At 38.5% G+C, this 19,856-nt stretch overlaps 1 protein-coding gene across 1 annotated transcript; it reads right to left on the bottom strand.

The window, feature by feature from the left end:
• Positions 1 to 23: 23 nt before the first annotated feature.
• Positions 24 to 18,943, bottom strand: CCNH (cyclin H). Its single transcript, XM_039222344.1, has 9 exons — positions 18,649 to 18,943; positions 16,451 to 16,573; positions 13,503 to 13,576; positions 12,281 to 12,491; positions 8,701 to 8,864; positions 5,753 to 5,823; positions 3,226 to 3,337; positions 1,177 to 1,237; positions 24 to 625 (listed from the first exon to the last, which is right to left on the bottom strand). Exons 1-9 carry the CDS (start codon positions 18,763 to 18,765, stop codon positions 587 to 589), a joined length of 972 nt encoding a protein of 323 aa, XP_039078275.1. The 5' UTR covers positions 18,766 to 18,943; the 3' UTR covers positions 24 to 586.
• Between the last annotated feature and the right edge of the window lie 913 nt (positions 18,944 to 19,856).

Genomic DNA, 19,856 nt, shown 5'->3' with positions numbered 1-19,856 from the left:
CCATTCAAAAATATACATTAAAAAAAACAAATAAAAGACTCCATATTTACTTGATTTCTCTTTTAGAAACCTATTTGGAAATGTTTTCAGGTAACTAATTGAGGAAAACAAATCCTGATTACCACCTGACAGTTGAAGTGCATTTTGTAGTTCAGTAGTAACATAGAAAAAGCCAAGTATATCAAGATGATGACATGTGAGAAACCATTTATAAAAAGGCTTGTAGAGGGCAAAAAACATTCCCTAGCACATTTAAAGCAGACTACTCAGCTTAAAAAATAGGTTTGCATATTGTATTTTGTTTTAAACAATATCGGCAAGTATATTATAGCTTTGACTACTATAGAAAGATTAATCTGATATTAGTCATGATGGGGCAAGACTATCTAAACCAGGTGATATTCTGGCTCCTTTGAAAAGGTTTTATTTCACATAAAGCTATCCTGCAAGGGAAAAAATTTAAATAACAAAAAAAGTTTAATATCTTTAATGCTTTCACATTATTTCATTTTTAAATAAAGTTAAATGCCCAGTAGGTTTCATCCTTCTGTTGATTAGTTAGCATTGAAAAGTCATTTTCAAATGGTTAGAGAGAATCAACCAGGTCGTCGTCAGTCCACTCTTCCTAAGAAGGAAAGAAAATGTAAGAATAACGTTACACTGAAGCGTAACATTACTGTTTGTTTACTTCCTTGCCTCCTTTAACTCTGGTGACTACAGGAAGGTAAATCAACCAGGAAAATCTGTAGTAGTTCAATCTTAGAACAATATGGCTTGGTCCTGCCAGACTACACCAATGACTGGAGTACGGTTACAACTGTGACCTTTTGCCTATTATTAATTTATATCTAACTGATAAGATACAATTTATTTTTTAAAAAAGGGTAAGAGGAGAATCCACAGAGACTCAAATAGCAAAAATTTAGCATGTTCTGTTTCTCTGCCTTTCATAATCATAGGAAGAATTCCTCATCAAGTAACAATCATACTTCAGAACAGGCTAAGATAATAAAACAATGGGTATAAAGAAGGGTGCAAAAAAAAAAAAAAATGAAAATGAAGGCTTTCAAAGCCCACACTATATTAATACTCGCATTCTAGAATGATAAAGTCTTAACAGTATGGTCAGACCAAATTATACAAGAATAACTTAAAATATACCTTTGGAGAACATACCTCCTCATGTTTCGGTTTCTTGGAAACATAATCATCATCTTCATAGCCTTTCCTCTTCTTCCTATAATTGAGCAATCGTCAATAAAGAATTGAATACTGGTAACAAACCACCAAATAAACTAGCAAGGGTGGTAAATGGAATGTATATAGCTGCTGAAGAACAAAGCCTGGATAAATGGAAAGAGGAAGTATGGATAAGAAGATATTATCTTTCAAATTACTTTTATGTTCAATGCAATTCTAAAATCCTAATAAAATTTTTCATGGAATCTGTGAAGTGGAACTCTGATGTGTAAAAAGACTGTGTAAAAATACCAAAAGAATCTGAACGAACGGCGTAAGGTCCCAGTTATCATCACTATATGTAAGATACGGTAACATAAAGTATGGGATTGGCAAGAATCAATCAGATGAATGATCAGAGCAGATAAGCAAAAAACAACTATGTATGTATAGGAATTTAATTACAATGAATATTTAACTGAGAAATATTATGAAGTTTTAAAAAATGACTTGTATAACATTACTGACTTAAAAAATGAATATTAATGAGATTTCTACCTTACAACATTCACAAATAATTCTAAATTGTTTTAACAGCTGAGCAAAAAGCAAAATGTAGGTTACCTTAGGGTAAGAAAAGATATTCAGATGTAAAGGTATAAAACAACACAAAGTAAAACACAGAAGAAATCTATCACAGGGTGAAACAATTGAAGAAAACAGCTGTTAAGATATATTTGAAAAGTATTTAAAATATATAAAGAGCTACAAATTAAGACAATAATACCAGAAAACTACTCAAGGGTTATAAGTAAGCAATTCAGAAGTAGAAATACAAATGATTTGAATACAGAAACATCAATGCCTTACAGTAATATAGGAAATGCAAATTAAAATACCAGTGTGGTAACTCTTCACCCAGACTGGTAAAAGTTAAAGACTGGTACTATTAAATGTTGTACAATATGTCTGAGACATTAATGAAAAAAACAAAGTTACTTCACACACACACACGCAAAGTAAAGGATGGCAAAGGTTAACCGACTAGAAATTACCTCTGAGGTCACAAGTGGATTTGGGTTTTGGTCTAAGAGAGCTTTGGTTTACCTGCCATGCTTTGTAATTATATTTATGAATATAATAAAGCAGTCCCCTGTTTGGCATGCTTCATAAATCCTTGGATATTCTACTACCACTGGGTAGTTACACAATTTGACTCGTGTACCTGGATGTGAAGGCCGTGGAACAGTGTTCTGGTTTCTCATGCATTATCCAAATGCGTATATTCACCGATTTGAGAGGTAAACATCTTAGATGCATCCTTAACTGTAAGATGCCAGGGCTAACTCCCATGAAATACTGACAAATAAGGTAGAACCTTTGAATCAGAATGCATTCTACAGAAAACAGAAAATAGTTTTCCCATTCTTATTATCTCTGCCTGGACGCCCAACTGCTCAAAGTCCTGAAAGATTAGGTTTGAGTAGATCCTTTAATTTGCAAAGCATAAAGAACCCAAATCGCTGACTGCCACACTTAGCCTACAAATCGGTAAGGTACCTTATAGGTGTTCTTACGGCTACCAAGAAGATATCTAATAGCACATTTTCTTACTGGTTCTGTCTTCAGAATAAAGTTTACCACTGAAAGAAACTAAGAACTTTCTCTACTCTACCTAATAGCAACCTGGAACAGTATACTTGTTCCCTCAGACAAGATATCAGACCCACAAAGAACCCAAAGGTTAAAAGGGTGAGAAGAGGTCAAAGATTCCTGAGGAAGACTTTTAGAGACCCCACAAGGAGTCAAAGAATGGAACAGGGCCTACAAGTCAAAGAGCACATCACTCACAGCAGGAGAACTGTATTAACAAAAGTCAAACCATTACCTCATGTTTATCCTGTTAGAAATGTCCACTCAATTAAAAAAATCCAACTTAATGGGCAAGTCATTTTTTCCCACAAAAGCCAACATTTACCAATTAAATGATTTCTTTTAAGGACAAGCTAGACTTGACAACAATTGTCGAGTAACACATCCACTTACGTAATTAAGTTAAGGGCAAGCTCGGCAGAGTGACATCTCTCTAACTTCTGTTTCAGAACAGCAACTTCTTCAGATCTGGGGGGCTCATATTTTTTTACCAAGTTCCTCATACCTATGTGGATAAAAAAGAGTTCTAGCAGATAATAAAGTCTTCTTCCCATAAGGGAGCTGAATATTTTCCCACCTTGTAATAGGAACAATAACAAAACTCTTGAAATGTAATTATTATCAGGATTTGCATTGTTCCTCATTAAAATCTAACAAACAGCATTCCTTAAATAATGAGAGCCATCTGCTGGTTAGCCTGTATCACATACAGCATAAAAATAAGCAAGTTCTACATTCTAGTCAGTTCTCCCCCTCTACCCCCCCCAAATCCCACTGTGGTCACCTTCTGCTCAGGTTTAAAGCTTTAAAAATCACATGATTTAGTTAACATGCTTTGTTCCCTGCCACTCACTGTATTTATAACATTCTATCCTACGGATTATAGTCCAAAGGTTATACTTCTTTACAAAGGAAACCATTATTAGATAACATGTAATAAAGGGAGGATGCTTAGTAAAATGTGTCAATGGTCCTTTCCTTCAACAACGCGCAGAACCTATACACTAAAGCATCGCCAAGAAAACAAAAATGTCCTCTTTTAGGATAAAAGCAAACTGCTTTGTCAGTGACTTTGTAATTGTAGAACCATCCTCTACCAACCAAAGAATATAAGCCTCAAGATTTTCCAGGGGAATGATGAGAGATCCAGGGCTTATTGTTAGCTGGCCACATGCTCAAATAGGGAGAGCTAGTGGCTTATTTATACTGCAAAGCAGTGTTTTCAACCGAATTAGTACTTGTGACTCAGTACCCTTAGGACAATACCTTTGTTCCAAAAACTTGTGAGTAAGACACCTGCATACTGTTGAAGCTCGGAAGGTTTTGTCAAGAGCTATTCTTACTTCATGCTAAAACAAGTTGAGTAAAATAAAGATACCTGAGAAGAAATCCGTAATAAACTGTCAGTGTACAAGGAGCCTGAAGGTTATCTTTAAGGCCCCTTTAACCTACTAAATTCCATGATCCTAATGAAGATCTCTAGCCAGATCACAATTACCTTTGGAAGTGAACCCTCTAGTGGTGTAACTGAAGACATACAGTTTTGTGATTCATAAATCACCAATCCGTCACTCTCAGTTAAAGAGGAAGGGAAGCCCTCAATTTCAAGCCAGATAATCAAGAAATGAGATTTACATGCTCTGAAGCATCTTAACTTTTAAAACCTAAAACAATATAAAAATATGCTATTTTATTGGTTTATTATTCCAACTACAAATTTAATTAACAAGGACAAATACCACAAAAAATTGGGGGAACAAACACAACTGACAGAATCCTAATAGTAGGATGAGCACTCAGTGTGACATGGGCAAGAATGAAAGACAGGGCTGGCTAATCTCTACTCAACCATTAACACAGGGTCTCTCAGTTTGGGCTAGAAAATTCTTTGCCGTGAGGGGCAATATTTGTTTCCCAAGTCTGCTATTAAAAGACCACAAACTCAATACGGTTTTAAGCAACAGGAATGGATTCTCTCACGGTTCTGAAGCCCAGGAGTCTGAAATCCGTTTCACTGGGCCAGAATAAATGTCCGCAGAGCCATGCTCCCTCTGGAGGCTCCAGGGGAAAATCCAGCCTCTGCTGCCTGCCAGTACCCCTTGGCTTGCGGCCATTATCACTCCGATTTTCAAGGCTGCCATCTCTGTGCTCTATGTTCACAATGCCTTCTCTGTCAAACGTCCCTCTGCCTTCTCTAATCAAGACTCCTGTGATGCATTTATGCCCTACCCGGATATTCAAGATAATGTCTCACCTCAAGATCCTTAATTTTAATACATCTACAGAGACTTTCTAAAGTAAAATTCACAGGTTCCAGGGATTTGGACATGGGTATCTTTGGGGAGCCATTTTTCAGCCTATTGAGACTACGCTAAATTCTAAGATGTCTAGCAGCATTCTTACCTCTACCAACAGAACGCTGGTAGCAGCCACCAAACCCCACCAGTTCTGATACCACAAGTGTCCCAGACACAGCAAAAATCACACCCAAATGAGATCCATGGCTTTTGTAAGACCAACAACGTGACTAGCAAATGGCATGTATTAACTAGTTAGGGCTGATTATAAAACAGAACACCAAATTTAAGCATTATCTTTAATTTGGTTCCCTTTAGATCTTTCCCTGTGCCTATCATGTATGTATCTGTGCACACTTGAAAAGGACTCGGTTTTGAATCTTAACCCTTTCTGAATCTTGCTATATTTTCACTCTCCTAATAAGCCTATATATATGAAAAGTACTACCTTTCATGTACCATCTAGTTGCCCCATGCCTTCATGATACATTAATTCAATGAAAGTAAATGTAAACAATAACCTATATGATGTCTCAAGTTAAATATAAAGATATAAAGACGATATTCATTTAGAAAGTAGCTTTGTAAGAGAAGAACATTTTATAGTGTTCTGTTTTACTTACTTTTCATTATATCTAGTAACTGTGACAAGCAAGTTCTGTTCTCTTTCAGCATCAGACTTTCTGATAAATAACTGTTAAAGAACGGAAAAAAGTTTTAATCTATTGAACACATACAGCATCTTGAGAAACAGGACATCATAAATTAGTTTCCTCCATATTCATTTCATCAAGATCAATTTTAAAGTTTACTTTAAAAGTATTAAATAACAATACTTGGAACACAAAACTATAATCCATAACTATTATAGTCTTGAAGATTTAATACCCTTAGTTTAAAAGATGTTTAATGTTCAAACTAATTTGTCTAAATTTTGTAATATATATGCTTTCACAGAAAAAATGGTATGAAAATGACATTAAAAGTACCGATTATGACTACGGTTAAGTATTTAATACATAAGCCCTATGAGTCTAACTTCGTGTGACAGATGAGCAGGCTGAGTCACAGGCACAGACAAGTCATGACTTTGTAACGTGCCGAAAGTGATAAAGATAGGAAGGAGCAGAGCTGGAACCTGGCACCAGGAAGGAGTCTCTGTCTCCTTAGTATCAAGTTAACTCTTATTGGTACTAACAGGTATTCAAACCAGTTAAGAAGACCACGTTATGCTTTACAAATCTTTTACATCATATTTGCATAAAGGCCAAATCAAAAGTGTTAATACTTTTCCATAAATGGATGTAAAGCCCAATTATCTGTTTTTCTCAGAACCAATGATAGCAGCATGAAAATATAATGTTTATACATTCAAATATTTGGTTACTCTGAGCTTGATCTTTAATTGATAAAAGCCCAAGTGAACAGATTCTCAAGGTATTAGTAATCTTTCAAACACAAGTGCAAAAAAATTTTAATTTCTCTGAAAAATAGTAAAATGATGAAATATAATTACAATAGAAAGACAATTAAGAAATTTTGTTGCTATCCTTTAAACAATCAAGGTTATTTAAATGTTATTATGTAAGTGTGATAACTAAGTTTGATATTACAACTTCATCATCTATGATGGGAGTTAATTTTAGATATAAAAATACATTTCTGGTTATCAGTAATACTAGTTTTTTCCTTGCCATTTTCTCCCTAAAACCCCTCACACTTTTGGCATCTTCTTTGTTTCGTTTCATTCTTCCTTTCTTTTCCACTTCTTAAATATAAGGGTGACACATTTGGTTCTAAGAGTTAGCTGACCACACCCTTTGCCCCTATGCAACTTTAAATTAGCAACTCAATCTCAATCCTGAATTAGAATTTTAATTTAAAAAATTCAGTTAAAAAACAAAAAACTCAGAACTAACAACAGAATATCCTAGGAGTAATAATCTGAAGCGTCATCCAGCTTATAACAGCATAAGGTCTTTCCCGTTTTGAAACCAGCAATAAACGTAAAGGCAATTTCAATGTATCCCCAAAGTTTGCAAAGTAAATCAGAACTTAAAAGTGATTTGAAAATATTTCCTCAAAGGAAAAAAATGCTCAAATGTTTATAGTCCTTGGGAAATTCAAAAGTGCATTTAATTTGCAACAAGCCCAAGTTCCCACGATTTCAGTTTTGAATATCTGAAATTGTAACTACACTTTCAAGAGGACATAAGCTCTAATTTGGACTTTGGGATGCTTCATCTCTCTCTATCTACTTAAAAATAGAAAAAAATCTCACCACTGGAGTATCTGCACATACACTGCATAAGATACAATGCTTACACGGATTAATCAAACATTTGGTTAGCTGACCTCTGGAAAAGGGAGGATGGAAGCTCTACACCCAACCTCCAAAGATACTAATTATCTGCTGGCTATCCTTCCTAATAAGGATTTAGTTTTGTTCATTTTAATAGCACAGTGCATGGGATATAGAAGGCACTCAACAAAGCGTTGCTTAAATAAGTGGAGGTATAGATTACTTTTGGATTAAATGTTTAGGTTTATGCACGTTTGGTGAGCTGTGTTTGTGGAGAAGAGGCATAACATAAGCCTAAGCACACAATCTCTTATCTTGGATTTGTTTTGAAATTCATAAAGTGTTCGTGTTTTGGAAAAGCAACCGGGTGAATACTCTGTGAAATGTGAAACAGTCCAGTGACGTCTGTGGAAGTATATCCACTTATCAGTCACACTCATATTTGTGTAAGGAAACATATACATACTCCCATAAAGTTGAACAAAGAGGAAATCACATCTGTTCATGTTTGCTGCCACCATTATCAACAGATTCTGAAATTATGGATGAGGGAATTACACAAGTGTAGAATGGTTTATCAGAAAGTTTCATCATCTTTCTTCCTAGCTTTTTCTTAGGAATAAAATTAGGCAGAACTTCAAAAGCCATAGAGAAATTATCTTAAAAATTTACAAAGTCTAAATGTGCCTGTGCTTAAATTACAAATCAATAGGACAATAATGCTTAATTAATCTGTGCATAAGACTTTGTTGTAAAGAATCAAGTAAATGTAATTCAGAGAAAGTGCTTATCACAAAGCCTAGCTCACAGTGTGCTTTTATGTATCAGCTATCCACAGCTCAAGTGCAATTCAGTGGGACACTCCCTAAGGCATTATCCATCCCACAGTTCCTTCCTGAATTTCACATGCCACACATGCCCCACAGCAGGAGATAAATGATAAACCAAGGCAGATTATTTGCTGTGCATGTGTTGCTTACCAGTTCATAAAACTTGCCCTATAATGAGAGTGAAGCTTTATCAGTCTTCTGAGGATCGCTGGATTTTCTTCTACTTTAGTCACAATATGGATCCTCTCAGCTCACAGATACTCAATTTTTAAAGACTTCCTTAAAAGGGGATTTCATTTCTTCTCTCAGTTGCCTTCACCAACCCTCCTAACAACAGCAGCTATAAAGGACTGTAGTCACAAAGTGAATTTCATTTAAAAACTCAGTCTCCAAGAAAGGAATAAACTGACTCTCAGCAAATTTAAACACAGACCAATACCTTTCCATAGTAATTCCTGCTCGAGATGCACTTGATAAAATGGCAGTCAGGGCAATTTGAGAAGGTGTGTATAAAAGGTAAGCATCTGTCAATGCAATTCTATTAAGAAAGTCATCGGCTGTTTTCCTCAACATCTCTGGATTCTCCATCATGGGGTAGCGAGTCTAGAAAGAAGTTTGCAAATTTCTGAGAGTTAATGCAGTAATAACAGTTCAAAAATATTTATATTAACAAGATAAATCTTAACAGAGAATTCTTTTATTTATGAAATTAACGTTGAGCAAAATTATTCCATGTTAAGGTTGTTTCATATTCAGCATCAGAAATATACCAAAAGTGCAGTCATTAAATTCTGCATGTTTTAAGAATCTGCTTTTCCTCAGTGGTTTTCACCCCTTTTTTTTTTTTTTTAAATCACAACCCATAACAAGAAATATATGCATTAAGGTAATTTATCTGAACTTCCTAGTATAGCACCATTCTGATTTATGTTAATCCTTCTCTTTGTCCTTTTCCATCTAAGGAGGAAGGGGAAGTGAGGTTTGAAGTTGACCTAGGAAATATATATTCTGAGATAAAGGCTCCTCAGAGCAATCCAGGTGATTCTGCTACAAGGCAATTTGGGAATCAAAGCACCACCTCATCTTGATTTGAAATCCCTGCTACTTAAAGTTTACTTTTGGAAAGAAGCAAAGGGAGATGGATCTTGGTTTGATTACAGAATGATTTTTAGAATATGCCCAAGAAATATGGAAGATCTATTTCCTAAAAGCTCTTCTTATACTTAAGATGAACTCTAAATCCTAAATCCTCAGATCTATTTCAGATATCCGCATCAAGTCCCAAAGCACTACGAAATTTCTTCTATACCCTCAACAAAATATCCAGAGTCAACTGTACCATCACACCCACATCTTACTATCTGGAAATGCCTGAGCTCTGGTATGACAAATTCAGACATTCCACTCTGACCAAAGGGCTCCTTTTCCTAATATATTGCTCAGTTACTTCACAGCTATTCCCTGATTTCTGCCTCAGAACCTCTGGTCCCTTATCCTTCTATTTGCTTTACGCACCAATGTCCACTGGTCCTCATTTCCCTCCAGAATTCCCTGCCCCAACATGCTGCCAACATATTTCTGACAAAACTTTAACAACAGTTGAATTCATGCAATGTTCTGCTTTGTAACTATATCCCGATTCTGAGTGCAGCTACAGAAAACAATACCACCAAGATCTGACGATATTACCATAAATTCAAGTTCACTGACCTCAGCGGGGTTTTTAACAATACTGTTCCACAGAAAATTTGTTCTCTCATTCTTCAGCGACTGGGTTCAACATTTTCCACCTGTCTCAATGTCTTTGATAATTTCTGGAAACTCCAACACTCTCTGTTAATGATCTCTGCTTTTAAGAAAGAAAGACACTCTATTTCCTGTCAGCACCAATCCCCCAGGCGTAACACCGTCCTCCACCCAACTTTCCTCTTCCCTTCTGTTAACATAAAGAGCTATTATTCTCTCAAGGCCAATTGTACTTTTCTTCGACTCCCCTGCCAACTCCTTCTACTGTACTCCAAAGAGAAACCTGACTACTTAGTCTTCACTCTTCCTGAAGCTTTTTCTCACTGCTCGCTGTCCTCCTCAGTTTCTTCCACAAAGCAAAACACAAAAGTTGTCTTTCTCATCTATTAATAGGTGTTCCCCCATCTTCTCAATTAATCATCTTTTTCCACTTCAAAGAAAGCTGTTTAATCCATGTTAAACGTACTTGTCGTCTCACGTTCTATGTATTCCTCACTGGCTCCAGTGTGCTTTCTTTCTCCACGTGCAACAGAGACTAATTTCACAAAAATCATAACTGACCCTTCTGGCACTAAATCCAGCAAACACTATCATTTTGCTTTTACTTTGCTTTGCCTGAATTCTGAACAGAACTGAAAAGGAGCCTGTGCTCACCTTCTCAAAGTATTCTTCTTCGCTTTACTTCTCCAAAACGTGCTACAGATATTCTTCAGTCTCCTTACTAGCATCTTATTTTTCTCCAACTACTCTTTAAATGATCCTTACAGCCAATCCACTTTATATTTTCCAGGAGCAACAACACCTAAATCTATTCTGATTTAGCCTAGCTATCTTCTCTGACTTCCAAGACACACCGTATGTCTTGCAGGTGTTAAAAATTACGTCCTAAAAACTAGATTCACCAATCAATCCCCACTCCTCCACTATCCACAAATCTCTCCTATGCCAGTGTTTCCTATATCAGGAAGTGAACCACCATCTGCCTATATCCTTAGGCCAGAAACCCGGGGTTCCTCCTTTGTTCTCAATCTCTACATGAAATCAATCTTCAAGCTCTTGTGATTCCGCCAGGAATTTCTGCCCATTATGAGAGTCAAAACACCCACCATCTTGCTGGAATACTCTAACAGCATCTGAATGGTACCCTTCCATTCTAACCCGTTCTCCACACTCTGCCTAACATGTGCATATGTATAATATCTGATGCAGACTGATGCAAGGGCTTGCCAACAGGATTTCCTTTATTAACTGCAAACCTAACTATACAAATTCCCAGACTTGAGCCTTACGGTGACTTCCCACTGCTCTATTCAAAATCCTTAGTATCACCTCCACAGTCTAGACTCTACCTCCCACTCAGCCAGCAGCACTCTGTGGCAGTCTTCCCTCTCTGTCTCCAAGCTCTGTTTAAGTTCTTTAGTGCACCACAGTTTATTGGATCTAGGCCTTTGACCAAAGAAGTCTAACTAGGACGTTCGACTACCTAATTCCTACTCTTGCTCTGAAATTTCACTCTAAATGACACTTTCTTAGAATGGTCTTCCTTTCCTCTTCACCGGCTATCTCGTTCTAAGGTATCCTGTATTTTCCCCTCCATGACACTGAGCATACTGAATATATGACTGTCTCTCTCGTTAAACTGTAAGGCCTATGACCGTGGAGGCTATTCCTGTCTTCATCCTCAAGCACGATGTTTTGGCTTATGGAAAGTGCTCAAATTTTGCCACTCGTTGAGATGAATGAACTAGTTTTTCACTTCCATTCTAACTTCACTCCCACTTTTCAAGTCCTCTTTGAGGTTCAAAACAAACAGCTTGTTTTGTACATGTTTATTTACTTATATTTTTGATACCTATATATTGATTCAAGTTCACAATGCACTAAAACTAGAAATCACTTGGCACTCTTCCAGTTAAAGAATTTTCTGTGGTTCTTTAAATCAAAGCCATTGCAGTATAATCCAGAGTTAGAAGAATTAAGTCTTCATAAGCATTACTCTAAACTGACAACAGTCCTCATTATAGTTCCTTGACCAGTATTTGCAGACCTACTAAATTTAAAGCTCTGGAAGTGCAGCCCAACAATCTGAGTTAACAAGCCTTTCAGGTGACACTGAAGTTTGAGTGTCCATACTAAACTCATGTTTCAGATGAGCTTACGTTTTAATAAGAAGGATGACTGTAAGTTATAACAAGATTTCAGATTCTTCTGGTTAAAGAACTATAGCAAAGGGGTGCACACTACTAGTTTAGCTTTTATATCAGCAAGATTACCTTTAAATCAATGAGAAAGCCCTCAAACGGTCTATAAGGATTGTGGACAATTAGGTGGAAATTCAGCTGCTGTATAAGAAGTAGTTCATATTCCAAAATTTGTTCGAGGGCCTTCTCCTGTCCAAGAGGACTCTCCCGCAGATTTCCAACGAACTGTGGACTAGATACGTTGAATTCATCTACTTTGCAGGCCAAAAATGCACAAGTGAGCCTACAGGAAAAAATAAAGGGAAGGGAATGGTATCTACACATACTTTGAGAAATATCTGAATGTTATATTTCTAAAAATATGTTCTAAGATATTAACAATTGACTATGCTAAACACTGCAGAAAATTTATTTAAAAAGAGAGAAAGAGAAAGTTTCCTGTTCAAACTTTTTATCCATTAGGAGACTATAAAATTAGGTTGAACTGTATAATCTTGCCACAGCACTTAACTTATTAACTTAACGGCAGTTTCATAGAGTTCAACATAACTATCTGGAAAAATACATGAAGATTAAGAGCCCTCTGTATCATGAAATGTAGACGGAAGAACACAACAGGACACACAGGTGTACCTGGAAGAATGCAGGGAAAGAAAGGTGAATTACAAGGAAATTCTGGCTGTGGAAGGCCATCAGTGACGACTCTGAAAGCATTTCCATAGGGATTATTACCTCAGAAACAAACATGAAACTCTCATGGCTACTACCATAAAAGTCAGAGTGAGAAACCAGTAATAAAATTACCACAAAAATCAAGGGCCTGATATCGACTAGTAGAAATGCAAATGAAAAGGAAAATAAACAGGGACAACGTCACTGACAGCAAGCTCTTTGATGAGTCTCACACTAACTCCACCTTTATGTTTAATGGACCTTTGTTAAATTAAGTGAATACGGAGCTACAAGACTTGTAAACTAACTGATGTAGAAGGAGAGGAGGTACCACAGAAGATTCTCACTGGATCAACAGGGAAAAGAGGTGCCAATAACAGAAAGAGGTATTAGGCAAGTTAGTTTGAGAAAAACAATTTAAATTTGGACAAGCTGAAGTTTAGATGACATCAGTATTGCAAGGGGAGAAGTACTGTAGATATATAAGGAGTTTAAGGACAGGGTAAATTCAGAACAGAATACAAGTCTAAATTATCATTTACTAGGAAATCATTTTTCGCACACATACAAATAGTATAAAAGTCTTCTTAAATGAAAGTCAATAAAGTAGAATTATACTCACATTATTATCCGGGGGTGATATTCCATTACTGAATTATTAAGATAAAAACGCTTGAAATACATACAAGCTGTACCCTAAGATTAAAAATATATACATTATCAGAATCTTTCGCACATACATGTTTTGTTAAAAATTTTTTAAAATTTATTTATGCAAAGGTTTCTTTAAAAAAATTACCCATACAAAATACAACTTAATTCTTCTTTAATCATATAAATTGTGATAAATCACTATAGAAACCCCATAGCCAAAAGACCCTCTGTTGTCCCTCCTCACCCACCCTGGGTCATCCTTCCTATGGGCAGTGAATTAATTTTAAAGTCTGTTTACGGGGGCGCCTGGGTGGCTCAGTCGGTTAAACGTCCGACTTCGGCTCAGGTCATGAACTCATGGTTCGTGGGTTTGAGCCCAGCGTCCGGCTCTGTGCTGACAGTTTGCAGCCTGGAGCCTGCTTCGGATTCTGTGTCTCCCTCTCTCTCTCTGTCCCTCCTGGCCTCAAGCTCTGTCCCTGTCTCAAAAATAAGCAAACATATTAAAAAATAACAAAATAAAAAGTCTGTGTGTTTATTTTATTATTTTTTTAAGTTTATTTGAGAGAGAGAGAGCGAGAGTGCGAGAGTGCGCACACAAGTAGGTGAGGGGCAGAGAGAGAATCCCAAGCAGGGTCCGCATTGCCAGTGCACACAGAGCCTGATGCACGGCTCGAAGTTACAAACTGTGAGATCATGACCTGAGCTGAAATCAAGAGTCGGATACTCAACCGAGTCATCCAGGCACCCTGTGTTTATGTTAGACTTCAGAGTAACAAAGCTGCCCAGATTAGGAAAAAAACAAGAAAAACATACAATATTTACAGCTTAACCAATCTTGTGAAAACATGACAGCATTAACACAGTTGGGGCAATAAGCTTTCTCTAAATCCCCACTGGGTCTGTGTGATAGAATCATGATCATGTTGCCAAACTAAAGAGTAGAGGCAGCAGCTACCAATTACTAAAAGTATCCCATGGCCCAGACTTGGTGCCAAGCACCAAGCTATTATCTTTTTTATTCCTTACAACAGCTTGGTGAAGTACTGCCATCTCTACTTTACAGAAAAGGAAAATGACTACCAGTAAGGTTAATGGTCTTGTGCAGGTCACACATCCAATAAGGAACAGGGCTGGATTCAACTAAGACTTGCCTGTACTTTTAACCACTATGTAATTCGACTAGAACCGACAGGATAGACACTTAAGATGGGGGTGGGGGGGGGTGGGGAGGAAAGGTTTCCTTTTAAATATTTTAAAAGTTTAGCATTGTTGGGGCACCTAGGTGGCTCAGTCAGTTAAGCATCCGACTTCGGCTCAGGTCATGATCTCACGGTTCGTATGTTCGAGCCCCACATGGGGTTCTATGCTGACAGCTCAGAGCCTGAAGCCTGTTTCAGAATCTGTGTCTCCCTCTCTCTCTGTCCCTGCCCCGCTCATGCTCTGTCTCAAAATTGAATAAAACCAAAATAAATTAAAAAAAAAAGTTTAGCTTTGTCGTTTTATGTGAAACAAGAAAACTCATCAGTTATAAATAAGCATGTTATAACAAAGAAAAATTCCACAAGTAAGTTCATTCAAGAATTCAGTTTCTTCATCTGAAAAGATCACTTAAACCTACAGCTTTATGTTATAGTTCTTTTATCAGGAAACAACAGAACCAAATCTCGAGACAAAAACTAATCAAGTCCATCTAATATTCTTTATAAATCTTTCATCTCTCAGATGAAGGTCAGGGAAACTTAAAAAAAACACCATGGCTACTTTTGAACTTAGTATTTCCAATATACTTCAGTGTTTTTCAGCTTTGAAAATGGGGATTATTTCTGGGGCGCCTGGGTGGCTCAGCTGGTTAAGCATCTAACTTTCGACTTCAGCTCAGGTCATGACCTCATGGCTCATGAGATGGAGCCCCGCGTCTAATGTGCTGTCAGCATGGAGCTTGCTTGGGATTCTGTCTCTCCCTCTCTTTCTGCCTCTCATCTGCTAGCCCATGCATGCTCTCTCTCAAAATATACAAACATTAAAAAAAAAAAAAAAAGAAAAGATGGAGATTATTTCCTTGGGGGGTGGTCTCTACGGAGTCCTAGGTTATTCACTGTGTATAACTTTAAAACTTAAAACAAACTTTCACTCAACAGACTTTCATATCTGATCTTCACAGCAAACCTGCAAGAGAATTATGAAAAAATATTTTATACTCTTTTTTTTCTTTCAGCTTTTCAACCTCAGCCTATGTTCAAAAAACAAGAATACATTCTAAAGAAACAATTACAAGGATAGTTCATTAAATTCATAGGGCCAAAAAGTCCGAACTACCTGTTTCTACTCACCATTACCACCCCACAGTAAACACACACACACACACACACACACACACACACACACACACACACACACACAAAGGGAGTTCTTAGAACCAGACATCGAAAACAAGAAGAAGACAATTTTTTAACCAAAGGTAAATCTCCAGCTTCTCCTAATCAAGGTTTAAAAACTTCCTATGGCATGAGTTTTAGCTGGGGCATCTGAATACAAATGATGAATGCATGCATTATTTCAAACATGTGTGAGACTTGAAAAGGCACTAGTCCATGTTCTATTCCCAGCTCTATTGCTCATTAGTTGAGAATCCAACTAATTAGTTGAGAGAAAATTAATCTTTTCTTTCTCTACAAAATTAAGATGTCATGACCTGTCTAGCAGATCTCAAAATTCTTTTGACAACGGGAATTTCTAAGTTAAGGAATTTATCAAAAAATACAGAGTGACAAAAATGTGAATACATAAATTACATATTTATATAACTAAGGTGCATTTTTGACTGAAGTGGATAGAGAACTGAGTTACACATTTAGAAGAGTTCTGATTTCAGAAGTCAGTTAAAGGATATTATACTTTATCAATATCGTAACTTACCACAACAGACCTTGGCATTGCTGGCTTAAACACGGAACAGAATTCTAATAATCTCTTCTCATAGTATTTGCAGAGCATCATTTCTTCATGAGGCTCAAGAAAGACAGGATCATTTGGAAGAACCTTTAGATCAAAAGTTACAGCAGAAGGTGAATGAATTCAATAATCTTAAAATACTATTCTCTATCCAGATTAAATGTGGTTTGTATCTTCAACCAGAGGGAAATATACCACATGTCATTTTTTTCTTTATAGAGCTACTAATTATTACACGAAATAGCTTTGGTAAAATATCTGATAAACTAAAACTACACCATCATTTCACAATTTCTCAGAATGTCAGCTGGATATCTACTTCTTCCGAGTAAAAAGAATGATTAGTATGTGTATATGCTCACAAATTGGAGATCAATTATAAATCAAGAAGATCTACACTGTCACTGGCTAGAGAGCTCTCAACATCCCTTTCTAAGTCATTAAGTCACGCAGTTGAGGTAAAAATCATCAAGCGTCTCAAGGATGATTCTGACCCTTAAAACATTACCTCCTGTCTTAATAAATTCTGCACAGAATTCACTGGACAGTAATACAATACTTTTACAACAAATATCCACTAGGTAGTGTTATTGGTTTAATTATGACTAACAAAAAAAGATATGTTTAAGTCCTAACACCCCAGTAGCTCAGAGTGTGACCAGTAGCTCAGAGTGTGACCGCATCTGGAAACAGTCTCTGCAGATATAATTCGTTACCGAAGTACAGTGGGCTCCTAATCTGATAGGGCTGGTATCCTCATAAATAGAACATGCCAAGATACAGACACCGAGAGAAAGAACAATACGGAGAGAGAGGTAGAAGGTGAAGTTACAGTGTCACAAGCAAAGGAATACCAAGGGTTATCAGAAGCTGAAAGAGGAAAGACCCTGCCCTAGAGACTACACACAGCAGTTCGGACAACAACTTTATCCCAGACTTCTGGCCTCCAGAACTGTGAAACAGTAAATTTCTGTCGTTTTAAGCCACCCGGTTTGTGCTAATTTTCTAGGGTATACAACACAGATTTTAATTTTATAGAGACAGCATGGCATTGTGACTTAGAGCAGAAATGCTGAGCTAGACTCCTTGGGTTCAAATCCTGGCTCTGCCACTTACCAGCAATGTAGTAAAGTTACTCGTCCACTCTATACTTCAGTTTCCTCAGCTGTACAGCGAGGATAATAGGAGTACCCACCTCATGGGAGAGTTAGGAGGATTAAATAACCACTCACTAAATGCTCAGAACAGCGCCTGGTACACAGCACGGTGTGTATTACTTTATGCAGTACAAAAATGAAGCCGTAGGAATCAGACGTGAGTTAAATGTAAAAGTACCTCAGTACCAAAAGGTCTGAAACACAGAATACTTGATGGAGAGAAGCTTGTACTAGAAGAGGTGGTAGAACTTAGGAAAAAAGGTTAAACCGGTATCAGCTATCAAAGAACAGATTTAGTTGGCAGAACCAAAGTCTAAAGCACCCTCAGATCATTGGTTGGTGCTCACTCGTCTCCTGTTTCCCTGCATCCACCCGGCCCCCGCCCCGGCCCAATCCATTCACTACCAGGTTTCCTGGGGTCTCTTTCTACAACACAATCGGGAAGGTTCATTTCCCGTTTAAAATCAAAGGTTCCCCATCTCATCCTCGTAAACTCAAACCCCTCAGTTCAGCTTACAGGTTCCTGCACTCATCCAGAGCTTCCGCCACACAGAAGCCCAAGCATTCCACGACCCGCCCTGCAACTTCCGACCCCCCACTCCGCACCTGTGGCTCGGTCGCCCCGAACGTCCTTTCCCATCTTCTCTGCACCAACTACTGGAGACCCCTTCCTGACATATCCTCTTGAAATGAAAGGGTCTGCTCCCGCACTACGTTAGCTTCCTACAAACGCCTTCCTTCGCCACGTTACTGATTACTCCTCTGCCGTTCGACTACGTCAAAGGCGTTATGCGTCTCCGTACCCACAACACCTGGCAAGGTACTCGCCCGTTCGTTAAATAAACGCCCAGCGCCCCAGAGAAGCACGGGCGGGGGATGGGGGGGGGGGGGTGGGGCGGAGGTGTGCAGAAGCCCCAGGGGAGGCAGGGTGGAGAAGGGAGGGCGGGCAGCGGCTGCTCCAGAGTTTAGAGGCCGGGGCAGGGGGTCGGCCCGCGGAACCCTCACCTTCCCGTTGGCGACCGCTTTGCATTTGAATTTACGGTTGGCGTCCGCCCGCAGTCGTGCCAGCTGCTCCTCACTGGCGAAAGTCCAGTGCCGCTTCTGGCTACTGTTGTGGTACATCGTGAAATCCCAGAGCAGGGCCAGGAAGTCGGGAGAAAAAGACCCCAAACGCCACAACACGGCGAGGAGGTGGGGAGGGGGAAGCTACTAAGCCACTACCACGAACCCGCCGAAGCCCGGGGCGTCAGTTCGGCGGGCGCGTTGACGTTACGATCACGTGGTACCTCCGTCCGCAGTCGCGTTTCCGGAGCGGACTAAGAAGAGAACACCCCGCCGGTCCCTCCGGGCCCTGACAGACAAGTGGGCGGAGCCTACGGCTACGCTCCTCCTTTCAGTGACCCTAGGCCACAGTTCCGCCCTTCCCGACAAAATTTAAAGGAGAAGCGACAGGCAGGGGTGTAGAACAACAGAGGGAAGTTTCGCGTGAACCTGGGGTGATAAGAAGTGGACAAGGGACCCGGGAAGGTGTCACTTTTAAATAGGGTGTTCAGGGGTGCTTGGGGGGATCAGTCGGGTAAGGGTCTGACTTCAGCTCAGGTCATGATCTCACGGGTTCCTAAGTTCGAGCCTGGCATCTGGCTCTATGATAACAACTCAGAGCCTGGACCCTGCTTCAGATTCTGTTTCGTCCTCTCTCTCTGCCCCTTCCCCACTCGCTTGCGTGCTCTTTCTCTCTCTCTCTCCCTTTCTTTCTCTCAAAAATAAACATTAATTTTTTTTTTTTTTTTTAAATAGCGTGTTCAGAGTACTTGAGGAGCAAAGACTTGAAAGAGTGAGGGAGTATGCCTATCAGTCACGCGGGGGATGATCTTGGGACAGACAGAACAAAGTCCTAAGGCAGAAGCATTCCTGGGTCTTTTTTTTAAAAAAAAAAAAAAAGGGCTGTGCCAGGAATATTACACAAAATGGCCTCAGAGAGCATGGAACGTGGTTGAAAAGCTAGAAGCAGTTCTTTACTGTTCTGCCACTAATGTGACCCTTTTCCTGTGATAGTTCCCTTCCTCATCTGTTGATTACTAGCCAATCTCATTCCATTTCCATATCTGTGCACTATGAATGGTAGTTTTAGGATTTTCTTGAATTCATTTTCATTACTGCCCCAAGGGAGGCTTACAATAAGCTATTGTTAATGCTTAAGAGATTTGCAATTT

Source organism: Hyaena hyaena, unplaced genomic scaffold (assembly GCF_003009895.1).
Source record: "Hyaena hyaena isolate Hyena2069 unplaced genomic scaffold, ASM300989v1 scaffold_1105, whole genome shotgun sequence".
NCBI lineage: Eukaryota > Metazoa > Chordata > Mammalia > Carnivora > Hyaenidae > Hyaena > Hyaena hyaena.
The sequence above is the reverse complement of the archived record's forward strand: the minus strand, read 5'-3'. Positions and strand labels throughout refer to the sequence as shown.